Source organism: Neodiprion virginianus, chromosome 5 (genome assembly GCF_021901495.1).
Source record: "Neodiprion virginianus isolate iyNeoVirg1 chromosome 5, iyNeoVirg1.1, whole genome shotgun sequence".
NCBI lineage: Eukaryota > Metazoa > Arthropoda > Insecta > Hymenoptera > Diprionidae > Neodiprion > Neodiprion virginianus.
Genome location: NC_060881.1, coordinates 10,002,501 through 10,016,828, shown reverse-complemented (window position 1 = coordinate 10,016,828; position 14,328 = coordinate 10,002,501). Strand labels below are relative to the sequence as shown.

General features: G+C 38.4%; 1 protein-coding gene across 1 annotated transcript in view; it reads right to left on the bottom strand.

Moving 5' to 3' along the window:
- The window catches only part of LOC124306283 (protein abrupt-like), a 166,611-nt gene that overhangs the window by 104,978 nt on the left and 47,305 nt on the right, over positions 1-14,328 (bottom strand). The window contains exon 6 of the mRNA XM_046766805.1: positions 8,219-8,388. Coding sequence (XP_046622761.1) covers positions 8,219-8,388 — 170 coding nt within the window. The remainder of the gene's footprint in view (positions 1-8,218; positions 8,389-14,328) is intronic.

Sequence of the window (14,328 nt, the reverse complement as noted above, 5' to 3'; positions counted from 1 at the left end):
CATAGATTCGTGAAAAAATTTGGTAAAATTACAACTTATTCTCTGAATAACGAACTTTTAGAACATCAGATGAAAAATTTGATTTTTAACACAAAGAAGACATCGTTTCTTCATATTTTTTTTTTTTTGTAACGAATCTGTGACATAAGACGACAAAAATACGTTTTCACTTTTATCAATATCTCTTCATTCTCGAGTTATATTCGTTTAAAAAGTTGAATCTGAGGATTTTTGATAGTTCATAACAGAAGAACGAATTGAGATAAAAATAATCACGAATGTTCTTTTCGATAGGCAGGAGGAAATTAAATTAAAACAAAAAACGAAGAAGAAATTCGACCTTAAAATGTTGTCCGATTTCACATATGTCCTCCCTTAGGCAAAATCATAATAGCAGGATGATCGATGAACTTTTGCTTAATTGAGGAATATATTTACGTTATTTAATAACTGTTAAGCAGCGGAATCAGTTCTAATTCATCAACGTCCGATAAACAATACGATTTTTGTATCAATTATACGGAACAATATAGCTTTTAATTTTTACCCTGTCAACGAGGGTTTCTTTTAATAAAATTCAACTCGATCAACCTCAAGTTCACTCTTTAAATCTTGATACTGTTAAATTCTCTTTCGTTTTTTCTACATCGTATGCTGAAATATCAGGAATCGATACTTCTATTAACAGCGTAGGGTCTTTATGTTATAAACTTGACTGTACTTTGCTAGACTGTTCAGCAAATTGCTAGACAATACTTATAGAAATTGGCTCCCGATCGAATTGGTCAGATTGTCAATATATTATAGTACATACCCTTCTCGATTGAAAGTTCTCATGAACGCAAGTTCTAAAAATCAGTAGTTTCCGAGATACAAACTTCAAAAGAAAGGTGTACAGATTTCTTGAATCTATGGATTTCGCGATTTTCATGAATTATAAAGCTTAAACGGGACTTGAAATCAAACAAATCGATCAAAAAACTGCACGGTTGATTCTCAAAGACAGGCAAGAAGCTGTGATTGATTCTGCGAATCGGCTGTGCGGTTTTTGAGTGATATATTTGATTTCAATTCCCCCTCGAAATTGAAGCCTATACTCGAAAGCTACTGATTTTTGGGAAATGTGTATACAAGAACTTTTGATCGGGAGGATACTTCCTCATAAGATATTGAAAATCCAAGCAGTCCAATCGGGAGTAAATTTTCATAATGATTTTGCGAGATCCTTTCCGAAAGTAAGTCGACAACTTCGGCATTTGAAGTCGCGAGGCAAAGGATGTGATTTTGATTTAATCGTGCTTTTGAGCAGAGGTACGTGCAAGCGGTACGATCAAGTGCTTTCCTCGTGTGCCTTAAAGGACCCTTTCTTCCTTCCACGAGATCGGTAACTTCGTGTTCGAGTATCTGTGAAAATATGATTCAAGAAAAGAAGCCGGAGGAAGTTTAAAGGATCGGGATGTGAAAATATTGGAATTTTCATCCTATTGCCATAAGCTCCTTCCTCTGCAATATTGTACCGTTTCGCGTATAGAGAGCTTTATACCTATACGAGGCCTCGCAAAAAACGTAGAAAATGACGATATCAAAAGTTTGAAAGCTTCCACTTGCGCCTATACATATAACACGCAGACATCGTATACCGACACAAAACAAGCCAGGCACGAAAATTTTATTTAAATAAAAAAGTCGTACGTTGAAAGTTTTAAAAGCAGTTACGCCTGCTGGACCAGAAATCTTTTACGCTGACAAAATCAGCTGGGATATTAAAATCAGTCTGGATAAGTATTACGAGGCTCGTTATATCGACTAACAAGATAACGTGGAAAATTTTCGAGTAGGTTTGAATATTTAAGGTATAAAGGTATAAAACGCGCTGAAAGGTAAATATATTCAGTTGTAATTGGCCATCACCTGTCTTTCAACATTAGCGAAACGTAATTGGCTTCAAGATGAATCTGCGAAGTAGAAAAATGCCTTCTAATTCACTTTCATCCGTAGCTCGACATCCGCGGTTTGGCAATTACGAATAAATTTAAATTTCGGCTCATATAATCGTATCATGCACTTCACGGTCGGTTGAACACTCGTACATTATAAATACATATTCTCGGCGGGTCAACAAGAGGCGTTGAGTAAATAGATCTGAGCTTTCATCGCAATGACGTACGTTTTACACCCTCCGTGTTAATCAGATAGAATAAATTTAACCTCCTCTTTTTGATCTCCTGGCGTTTCGAGGGTCGCATCTTGATAAGAGAGAAAAAAAAAGAAAAAAAAAAAGAAACGGCAAAGTTGAAAAAATAAATCTGGTCTCAAAAAGCATGAAATTCCATCACTCGACTGTTTGTATAATATCATAATAACTTTATACTTTTATTTTTACAGATTGTTATATTCGCAGTGTCATTTTTTTCTCAGTTACGTCCCTTTCGACGACTTGTACTGGCATCGTGCTCGCGCTAGAAAAAATAAATGTCATATCAACCATTGCAGAGAATGAAAATCGCTCGAATTCAAGCTCGATTTAATTTCGATTCGTGGGTAAAAGGGCAGCCGATGAACGTTCGAAGCGCGAAATTTGACGAATACAAAGCAATATGAATATTAGTAAAATTTTAAAAGAGAAAAAGAAAGCTCGAACTTTTCAACTTGGACAATAAAGTTAATATCAAACGCTGCACGGACAGATTTCTGAACTTCTCGTGACACCGGAATCACTTTTAGGGTAGAAACGAAATGGAGGCCGAAGCATACTCTGCGACGTAAAAGTATTCGCCTCTTCGATATGAAGATCGTTTGTTAAATTTTGTTCATGAAACAGGAGCCGCAAAAGGGAGGAGCGATATCGAGTTGATAGGGCCTCAAAAAGCCCCCGGGGATTGCCTCGAAAGCACATCAAAGTTGCCGAGGAGCAATGGATTCGATATAATTCACAATTGCGAGTCAAGGCTTGTTTGTTACGCGTATCGAAACATGTCAAACTCGAGTTCGCGGGCGCTTTGATTGTTTCGTTCCGGGAGTCGTTCGATACGTGACAGCGACAATCCGAACTCCAAATTAGACGTCGAAGCTTCTCAATTTCCGTTCTTTTTACGAGCTTCCTTTACCCGCGGGGATACAGGAGATGAGAGGAATATTTTTTACGAAGATTGATGCTGGTACTCTTCGGTACGCGCCATCTTGTCACGCATCGATAATACATTTTTATTCATCAATAAAACCGATGTATGTACTCTGCGTGAAAGCTTCGGAAACCGTGCTGCTACCAACTTCAATTCCGAACGCTATTCTGCATTTTTACCAGTGAAATAGAGAACGGAAGAGGAACCAAGGAGGATATTATGACTTACATCACGCTGTTTACACGTTCCACGGTATGTACTATAAATTGGTACCTCACGGATGATTCGGTTTGATTTTCAGTGGATGCAGGCCTGAGATAATAAAAAACAAGAGGGAATTAAGAAATTGGGTTTATTCAGTGCGTGCAGCAAAAGGAAGCAGGGAAAAATAATGAAACGCCGGTGACGCCTTCCATGGTAAACAATTTGCTAGGCACACAGTATCAAGGATATTAGACCAAATGTCAACATGATTACAGCGTGATTGCACATCGAACCGGAAATACTTCTTCGTGGAAATAACCGGTTATGAGATGACGACGAAGTTAGCAACGTTACTGCAACGATGCGCGTTGAGGAAAGATCGTTACTTCGCACGATAAATAAAATATACTCATATTTGGCAAAACGAACGAAAGTCAAAAGTCGTTCTAAAATTGTGCAACAATGGTTTTTCCCTGATGGGATGAGAAAAATTTTCCATGCCAGGATGTCATGCTCACTTTTCTTTACAACGCAACGGTGAAGAACGATAAATATTTCAAGCGTTCGTAACGTCTGTCGCAAAATTGTATTGCACTTGAAGAATGATGTTCGACAAAAATTTAAAGACCGTAACATCCGGAGCGGCTAACCTCGAGTTATCGGAATGTACCGAAAATATAGAAATATGAAAAATTTATCCGTGTTATTGAGGTCAGCGCAATGTGAGACGCGGAGTTTATGACGGAGGGAAAAAGTGAGGGTGAGGCAAAATTACTATTCACCCCATCGCCCGTCAATATACTGCAGGAATATGCTAAGTCGAGTCACGAGAAGATATTTTGCCGAGAAATTAAAACGGAAAACGATGAGCCTTCATTTTCGGCACTACTGGGTTCCGACGACACGGCGAATCCAGGAGAAGTAAGCGTTCCGTAAGCAATTCAATCCAGGAGTCATTTCACCTCCAAGAGATAGCTTTTAATTTCGCCACCTGAACAAAAAAAAAAAAAAATACTGCGAAATCTGCCATGTATTTATTATAACCGTACCTGTATCACTTTCGACAGAAGAGGCGCGTTTCAATTTTAAACTAACGTAAATCCCTATCGATCATATGACTGGACGTCATATTTCTATTAAACATACACACCCACGGTATTCGCACCGGTCCAGCAATTCCTCGATGTCACGTTGATGGAGTAGATCGGTAATAAGGAGCGGACAAACATTTTATCAAAAAATTTTATATTATAATAGACAAATATATTGCCGCCTGCACGCTTCGCCCCTGTCACGTTGAAGAATTCAAGGGTATTGCATGGTAAACGTAGGAAGAACCCAAGTTGAACTCTCACCAACATCCTCCATAGAAAATTCGTTCAATCCACGAAGATCTCTAACACGAATAGAAATTCCTGAAATCCCGTAACAGTTGCAAACCCTTTTATTTAATTTCAATAAAGATCCTGCGCAAAATTTTTCTACAAAAACTAGTAAACCCCATGAAATCCCCATAAAAATTCCCAAAACCCCATGAAATCCCCATAAAAATTCTCGAAACCCCATAAAAATTCCCAAAACCCCATAGAAATTTCCAAAGCCCTATATAACTCACGCAGGAATACTCCATAAAAATTCGCAAAATCTTGCGACAATATTGAAACTCCCATGAGTTTTTTTGATCCAAATAAAAAAAATAAAGATAGGAACGTGACATAGGGGGAACTTTGTCTCAATTTCCGAAAAACCCCATATGACAAAACTGATTCGGAGATATGCGCATAGAACTCGTCCAGTATTCAAACGTACATATATTTATTCAGAAGATGAACCCCTGTGAACTTTGAAGACTGCAGGTCGCTTTCAGAGACGAGATCTCTCTTGTAATCCGCGCTGCCTCTGATATTTTACCTAGAGGAATTTTACCATTCATGGAATGCGGATATGAATTCCTTCGAGGAAAATAAAGCCCTTAAAGTTTGCTGGAGTTTGGTAGAGTTTTCTCTCCCGGTAGGCAGAAGCAAAGAACTCAACGTCTTGTTTCCAGTGCGCCAATCTTTATGCTTATAAAAGATTGTATCAGGTATACCCTTTACACCGCTGGCAGAAGATACGAGCATCCATGAAGTGTCTCTCTAACAATCCTTTGACGGTACATTTTCTCCGTCGACCTCGACATCGTCTTTCATATTCCATACCTTTGACTGGATAATGTAGGTGAAACACGCGCATAAAGATATAAGCATAGATACAGGCGTGTTACATTGCAGAAGCGCAAAGTGAATCTCGACAAGACTATTTCGAAAATAATAAAACCGTGGCCTGAATTTACAAGCTATCGTAAATAGAGTTACATTCACATCTATAAAATGTACGCTTTTTGACGTGTAAGGGAAATCTTGTGTTTACTTCTTTAATAACCGCGAAATTCAAAGAAAAGAAACCTTTCAAACCTTGATATTTTTTGAGTAACTTGATTTTATCGAGATTTATTTCTATTGATTTCTACCTTATCATGTGATCAATCGTTGACTTCTAGCGTACCAAGTGATTTCCATTAATTTTCAATAATTTCCACGTGTGCTTAGCTTTTTTAAAAAATTTCCGAATTGGATAGAATCACAGGATGTCATAACAAATGACTAAAAATCACCTAGAACGGCGGAAAATCATTGAAAAACTATGGAGATCCCTTGGTAAATTGGAAATGAACAAAAGCGCATAATAAGATGAAAATCGATTCGATACGATTTCGGTACAATTGGAATGCTAACCAATGATATGAGTAATTTCGAATCATTCTTCGTTATTTCAAAGAATATTCAAGTCATTCAGGTTCATTCAATTTAAAATTTGATTTCCAACTGTATAATTAACGACTTCCTAAAACGAAGGGCCACTCGGTTGAAACTGACGAACTATGTTTCGATATTCCGTCATGTTTTTTGGCTGTAGTAACACGTAACGGCGGTTATCACATTCGTCGCAATCCTTTAGGAGCTTTTACTGGTGGCCATCATATCCTGAGGTGGTGGCCACAAATGCAGACTAGCGAAATTAGCAGCAATGAGAAACATGGGCCAGCCGAGTGTGGCTCTTGTTAGTCAGGTAATGTCCAGAGTTCCGAATACGGTCGTAGACTTGAGGAACGCCGAGCTTGGCAATGTCAGTCATGAGGACTCGGGTCTTTTTAGTGTTATTTGGAAACCGGCCGGCAGGGCCGAGTCCGGTGTCTACAAAACGGGCATAATTTATATTACGAGGAGTACGGTTACGGTTATGGTGCCATGCCGTACTGTCCGCATCGTCCTTGCTAAACGAGGACAGGAGTAAGCAATTCAAACACTGGAGCAATCTCGGAGGAACAGAGTGCCAGTTGATTTTGCCAAGTGGGGTAAGCGCAAACAGTTAACCAAGGTGTGATTATTTTCTGGGCATCTTACTCAACTCTACAGTGGTAGTGGTATGTGTCGAGTATAAGTAAACTCGAGTCCATTTGTAAATTTCAAATTATTTCACCCGAAAACCCGTGTTTCAATGAAAGGTGGTTAAAATGCAAGAATTCTTCTTTGTGGGGAATTCGACGCGCAATTCGTGCAAGGGTGTATAAAAATTTATCATAATTGCATGCATATGTTTCTCTTAAATGTTCATTAATTATTATTTACCAAAGGGGCATATAATTTCCTATGCTAATTACCGTCACTCTCGATGGAAAAAGATTCGTCTTATTGTTTGTTGCTTGACTCACTTTTAAATTCATCTGAAAGGCCTTAGGAGATTGAGTTTTGATGTTAACTGTGAATGGTTGACATATTTTACAAACTATACTACAAAAATTGTTTCGTGTCGTACGCTTACAACGTCCTTGTGCGACTGTGTGACATCTATCTTCTCTCATTTCCAGAACCCTAACGATGCGCTCTGCTTTCTGCACTCACTCACGCTTCGTTCTGCTCATCCCAAGTCACTTCATCTTTACATCTCGACCTACGCACTTCTCATCTACCTTCGAAACTGTCGTGTCCACCTTTTAAAACCAATCACTGAATATCAAACTCATATTCTAATAATCCCACGCATTCATTCAACCAAACTACTTAACTTCCCGGTTGATCTTAAGCGCAAAAGCGAAGTTGAACCCAGTCGCAGTCTATTGCTTACCGCTCAGGAGTGAACTACCCTCAAGTCGGTACAAGTCTTAATTAGATGTTTGTTATTCAGTTAAAATATAGCTTGAAGAGCTAAGATATTTTACATGACCTTAAGACTTTGAACGAGACTGGATTATAAAAAAAAGTAAAGTAAACCGAACAAACTGATTTTGCATTGCAATTACCAAAAAAGGATCGACAATAGTGCAAAATGGTTACGCGTACCTCGATTTTCATAATTCCAAATATATTCATACAGTTTTTTTTAACGATACCTGTTTTACTGAATTTTTCTACTTACTATAAAAAATGAAATTTTTCTCAGCGTATATAATGTCCAGTCGGATGAAATCGAAACAACACAGCGAGGGATTTGGCAGATAGAGAGAATTGTGAAAATATTGAAAATTTCGACTTTGTGGGTCCAGATTTGGTCACCAAATGTGTCCCGCAGCTCAGTGAGGTCAACAGGATGGCCTTCTTTACTGGCGACTGCGGGTCCTTTAGCAGATATGCGCTCAACTGCTTTTTTGCTCGTTTCTAACTTAACATGTATGACTTTAGAATATTGTCTCACATGAAAAAATATAATTGAGATGGCTGCATCGAGCGCGGCATGTCACGCAACAAAAATTGTAAGTATCACTCAAGGTGAGCCAAGCGAAGCATCTTGAAGGGTGATCCGTTGCGTGATGTTGTAAAGCGTGGTTAAAATGTATAGACTTATTCATAACTCACCACCCCATCGGAGGTAGCTTCCTCGAAGCCGCGAAATGCTGGGACAGCCGGAGGGGCGGTCCTCATGTCCAGAGGAAGCCAATCCCCACGGGAGGGTGAATCCCCATGAAGAGAAAGGTGACGTCCTCCCCGAGTCCCAAGACGTGGCCTGCCACGTCGCACTCTACGACCTGTCAAAGAGAAGGAGAAAAAAGATGAAATCACTTCTTCAACTCACCGTCGAACGGCACGAATCCGCAAATCTCCAATTCGGTTTCCTCGAGGAAAAACAAAACTTTTTCAACCCTGTCAATTTTCTGTTCAGATTTTGCTCAGTCGCATCCATTCCACCGATTTTCTTTCGTTGAGCATTAAAATTAACGATCTTCTAGATCCACAACAATACTGAACAGTGAGCTGGTGTCGCTGACTGTCTTTATATAACGCGACAGGTAGCAAGGAGAAAAGTGTCTCCGAAGTGATAAAAATTGTATAGAGTCCCCTGACGCTGGAAAACCGATCAGGTTGCGAGCCAGAGTACGACAAATGCAAGCCCAAGAGACGGAACAGGTGTATCGCTTATCGAATATCGATCCATCTGCCAAACCGAGAAAGCAGGAAGGCTTTCCAGTTTTAGACATTGGAAATAGATATCAGATAATAGTAACACCGCTGACAGTTACGTTTATCGGTAAGGATCTTATCATGGAAAACAATAAAGTTGAAGTCGACAACGTTGTCTTGATGATGCATGTTTACGAAAAATGTTTATGCCGTAACTTTGGGATTGTCTGGAATTTCGTCAATTGTCACGAAGCAAAGTTTATTTATATTTTCAAAGTTGAACTACGTTAAGGTCATTTTAAAATTGTGTTAAAATTTTTAAATCCAACAACGTTTTAACTTCGTAAATAACGTTACCAACTTCAGCCTCACGAAAAAAAAGATGTTGCTGAAGACACAACATCACTATTATAACATTCTTGCTGCAGAAATAAGTACAAGAACTGATGCAGTTCCGCTATCGGGTTGTCGATGATACTGATAGTACCTACCACGATTTTATATGACTACTAGCAACTTCAATTGTATGATTTACTCTAAAGTGGCTTGAAATCAGCAACAGTTTTTGTAATAACACTATTAAGTCAGCCTGTTGTCAAATTGCAACTGATAATGGAATGTTCTCAGTTCTACCTTTCAATTTACCCGGTACACCAACGATTGGTGTTACCACAACTTCTACGAGACACTTTGTAGTTTCCCTTAAAATGTAGTACGAATCAGTCTAGACTACTTAGCCTTCTCACAAATAAAGTAGCCCAATGAATGGATGATGTCAGGTAAAAATCTCGATGCAGTGTAACACATGGGTAGCTACACGACACCAGAGGTCGAACACCGGCACAGTAAGGTTTCTGTCACCCTGATCCAAATGATTACCCATTTTTCTTTCTACGGTAATTCTCGGTTTGTAATTCTCATTGAGTCATCGTGCCGTAGTACGTTGCCTTACAGGATGCAATATTGCTCGAAAATACTGGATTCCATCTAGATACGAAGCGATTATGATCTATGAGGAGCCAGATGTTGGGCGCATGTTTACAACGATTCCATCTACTCGCCGGGCCGTTTAGTCGACAATTTTACACCACCTAAACGCTTGAGGGGTAATCCTGGCGAATTAGAACCGACCTTCTGTACAACGAGGCAACGCAAAGGCAGACAACGTATTACGAGCCGATCCACCTAAGCTCCGCGACATGCGTGAAAGTGGGGAAAATTTATTCCCCGAAGTTCTGCTCAAGGATAATGAAGGTAGGCTCAGGTTTTCATTACACAGTCTCGTAGTTGGCAGCCCTGCTTGATGTACGTAGCTGCTCGCGACACGGTGAGGGTTGTTTTCCCCCAAGTCGCTTCGACGTGTCTTTGATCTCCGGGCTGATACTTCCAGACTGTTTCCATTAACAAGACCCACGGGTACGAGCGCTCTTCTTCCCTGACGAGAATCACCTACCGGATCTGACAATTAGAGCTACTTGCATGGTGTTGCATGAGGCTGGCAGAAATTGAGGAGACCTTCAAAGGTTCGCGGAGGCATCGACCGTTGAGAACCGCTGAATCTTAGTTATATAATATCTGGAATTAATTTGGGTCGCAATTAGGGTACCTACAGCTAATTGTAATCGAACTCGCTGAGGTTTGACGAGATTAGAGGGTTTTAATAAAGAGGCGACGCTGGAAAATTAATTTTTTTATATAGTTATCTCATTTTTTTCACCGCTTTTAGTATTGTAAGCGTTTGGTAGAGAAACGATGGAAATCAGTGAATAGAATTCGAAGGCAGTCCTTCTTGCATCAAAGAAAGCGGCATATTTTAATCCAAACGTCACCACATCAGGCTCAATAAGGTGCTTAGTGATATTGATTTTAGTTTTGTCGGTCATACTTTTCTTACGGTATTAATTTCTCTCATTTATTATTTTGCATATCCTTTCGTAATGTATCGAGTTTTCATATACCTTCTATTAGACTCTGTTCAATTATGACATTTTCTCTTTGTCGAAACAAAGTCTAAACATTAGTCTTTTGAGCAATAAAAATCTTCCCAAAGTATTGAATTGTTAGCTCAAATTTAAGAAGTCTCTTACATCACGCGATATTAAATGACAATAGTTTTAATATTGGAGTTACCAGAACCAAATATCAACGAAAGCAGATTTTTTTTAACTTTTGTGCAAAACGGTGGACTGAAGCCCGCATTCGAAGATCTACGAAAATGAATATTTGTTATTATTTATAGTAAAATGAAAACAGTTCAAATATGAAACTGTACCACGGGATTATTCTAGAAAGTACCGTTATCAAACCGGAAAGAGTATAATTTCGTACACGTTATTCAAGTAGGTAAGAGTCACATAGAATGCGGTACTTCTTACGCATGAGTTAAGAATCTAACACTTCGGAACGTTGTTAACTTCGGCAAAAACCAAGGGTTGGACCTTGTGATATAAAAAAGGGAAAAAATCGCCCTAATCGGAAACTAAAAAATTGAAAATTTAATACCCATGCCGAGAAGAAAGACAAAAATAACGTGAAAAAAACTGCTGAAGCTTTTTACAAAAGCAGTTCGCAGCAGTTCTTTGTGCAATTTTCCGATTATTTCAGTCGATTAGACGAAAAAAAGAAAAAGCATTTTCTAGCATTGAGAATTTGATTTCTCACGGTAATTGACGTGCAAGAGAATTGACAAATGGAGAACAGCTGCGAGTGATAGTAAATTGGATCGGAAAAACGAGGCGAGAAAAGCCAGCAATAGAAACCCGGCGAAAGAGGCTTACAATTAGATGTACTCGCGTCAACGCTTTTCAAGCTCTCGAGCTTTTTACGTCGTATCGGGGTCAGTAAATATCGGTAAAATTAACCTACAGGGCGTCTCTAATTGTAAGAAATATCGAGAAATAGTCTTAAAAGATACGGGTTATAATTTTGGGAAAATTTTTTAATCGAACGAAATAAGGCCAAGGTTATTTATTTTTATTTTTATTTTGTACGTGATCGAGAAAGTCTTTAATAATTGTCATAGCATTTTTCCTTTAATTGAAATTTTACCCGCTTTCGTTTCAACGGCCGTTACGTTTCTCGTTAAAGGCTGCAGTCACGTTGCGGAAGAGACACCCTTCGTTTTGGGGATCTGGGTTAATACGTTTTCTCGTTAAGACTTTTTAATTAAAAATAAACTACTCCGTCCATCGGCGTAGGGTTGATCATAGACGCTGACCGCCCTCGCGTCGGTAAACGTTAGTGCGGCAACGTGTGGGCAAACTTTTTCCAATCTAAACGAAAAAACGACCATGCACTGCAATGTCTATTTTTATGAAGAAAATCGAAGCGGAATTGGAGCGAGGAGCTTTAATGATGAACAGGTTGGAGCGTCTGAATGAAAAGCTAAGAGAAGAGAAGAACGATACAGAAAAACCTCCGGAAGTGTCCTTTACACCAATGGTGAATAACATTCCTAATATGTGATAAGAATGAATCAGAAAAAGTTTGAGTAACAATGGAGAGGAAAAGTTTTATCGTAAAAATGATCAAAATTACTTAAACTCTGGTGTTTTGAACCGGTTCTAATGTTTTTCGGCTCATTTTACTCACAGGTCTGGACACCAAAAATTGGTTGAAGAACATTCAACGCAAAAATGTAATCGTTGACGGTCATCTGTTGTACCGTACTTGCGAAAATGTATTTTTATCTACTCTGTGGATAACTATTTGTAAAATTACTCTCGGGCCACATCTAAAGATCTCCATGGCGAATGAAATAAGCCTAAGACATCGGAATCTAATCAAATACACCAGAGTTCAATCATTCTCAACGGTCTCATTGATAAACCGTTCTCAAAGTGCTCAGATTCATTTTTATCGGATACTAGAGACGTTGTTTCATTCGTGTTTAGGAAGAGTAGCACGAACAACGCTACTAAAAATTTTTAATCAATTTATTCACTTTATCTAAAAAACGTTCGACTAGTTATTCCGAATCCGACAATATTCGGGCTTCTCACTCGCATCAGCAAACACCAGATGCAAACGAAGTCGACGAGAATTAATATGTTTGTCTTCGAGCGAGAAATTATACAACGAAAAACAGTAACGACTATGAAAATTACTCTACATATTCGATACCGTGTAAAATTTGCATAGAGAATTACACAATAATCCCACCGCAGTGGTAAACAGATCCATCAAATAACCCCTTACAAATTAGGTTGGTACGTACATATACCCTTTTATAGTCATAATACTCGGTTACTTTAACACGAAAATACAAAAGTACGATATGCTAATTGTGAGTAATTTCCCGCTGTAGCCACCCTTGAGTGAATAAAATTACACTAAACAATCAATGAGCTGCTCAAGTCGACGTGGTATAATTTTAAAATCATATATCCACTCAGATTTTTCGCTTGTTCCATTCCTGATTCCATTCCCATAAGAATGAATTTGATGTGTCAGATAACAAGTCGATGACGAATTAGAGAGAAGCATAAAATTTAATTGCAGATATTCCTCTGTGTGATGGAATTCAATTTCAAGACTATTACGGTCGATTGCACGGTTAACAAATCGTTATTTACCAATCACACGGAGGTAGCGTAGCTTGAACCGTGTACGCAAGTTATCACCCAATCTGCTACATATGAGGGATTCTCCGTCAACTCGGCCGCTTTTTTTTCGATCATCTCAGATCTGCCCCATAATTGGTTATATCAAAGTACTACTGAAAGGTACTCTATGTGAATTTTTTCAGATTTTTTAATTCATCATTTGACAAATTGCCGTTTTTTTTTAATGAATATATCTCGGAAGCTTGAAGTAACTGAAAAAAAATGACTTTGCATAAAAGTTGTAGTTTTTTGTTAGCTTTCGAGAGGAATTATTGAAAAAATTTTTACGTCCCGGTAACGCTGATTTTTTACCAAAAAAGGAAGAAATAATTTTTTTTATTCAAAAAGGATCCTTTTTTTTTTTTTGCTGAAAAAATTACAGAGTCTTCCAATATGCGTGACAATATCGCCAAAAAATCGCCAGAGTTGCACGGATCGAGGTTCTACGGTAAAAAAAAATGAAGCCAAATTCAGTCGAGATTCCGGTATAAAAAGGTTAATTTATGTGGCTTCATTTTTTTTACCCTAGAACCTCGATCCGTGCCACTCTGGCGATTTTTTGGCAATATTGTCACGCATATTGGAAGACTCTGTAATTTTTTCAGCAACAAAAAGGGTCCTTTTTGGATAAAAAAAATAATTTCTTCCTTTTTGGGTAAAAAATCAGCGTTACCGGAACGTAAAACTTTTTTCAAAAATTCCTCTCGAAAGCTAACAAAGAACTACAACTTTTATGCAGAGTCATTTTTTTCAGTTACTTCAAGTTTCCGATATATATTCATTCGAAAAAAAACGGCAATTTCTCAAATAACGAATTGAAAAATCTGAAAAAATTCACATAGAGTACCTTTCAGTAGTACTTTGATATAACCAATTATGGGGCAGATCTGAGATGGTCGAAAAAAAAGTGGCCGAGTTGACGGAGAATCCCTCATATAAGCACCCGTCGAAATTTAATTGCGC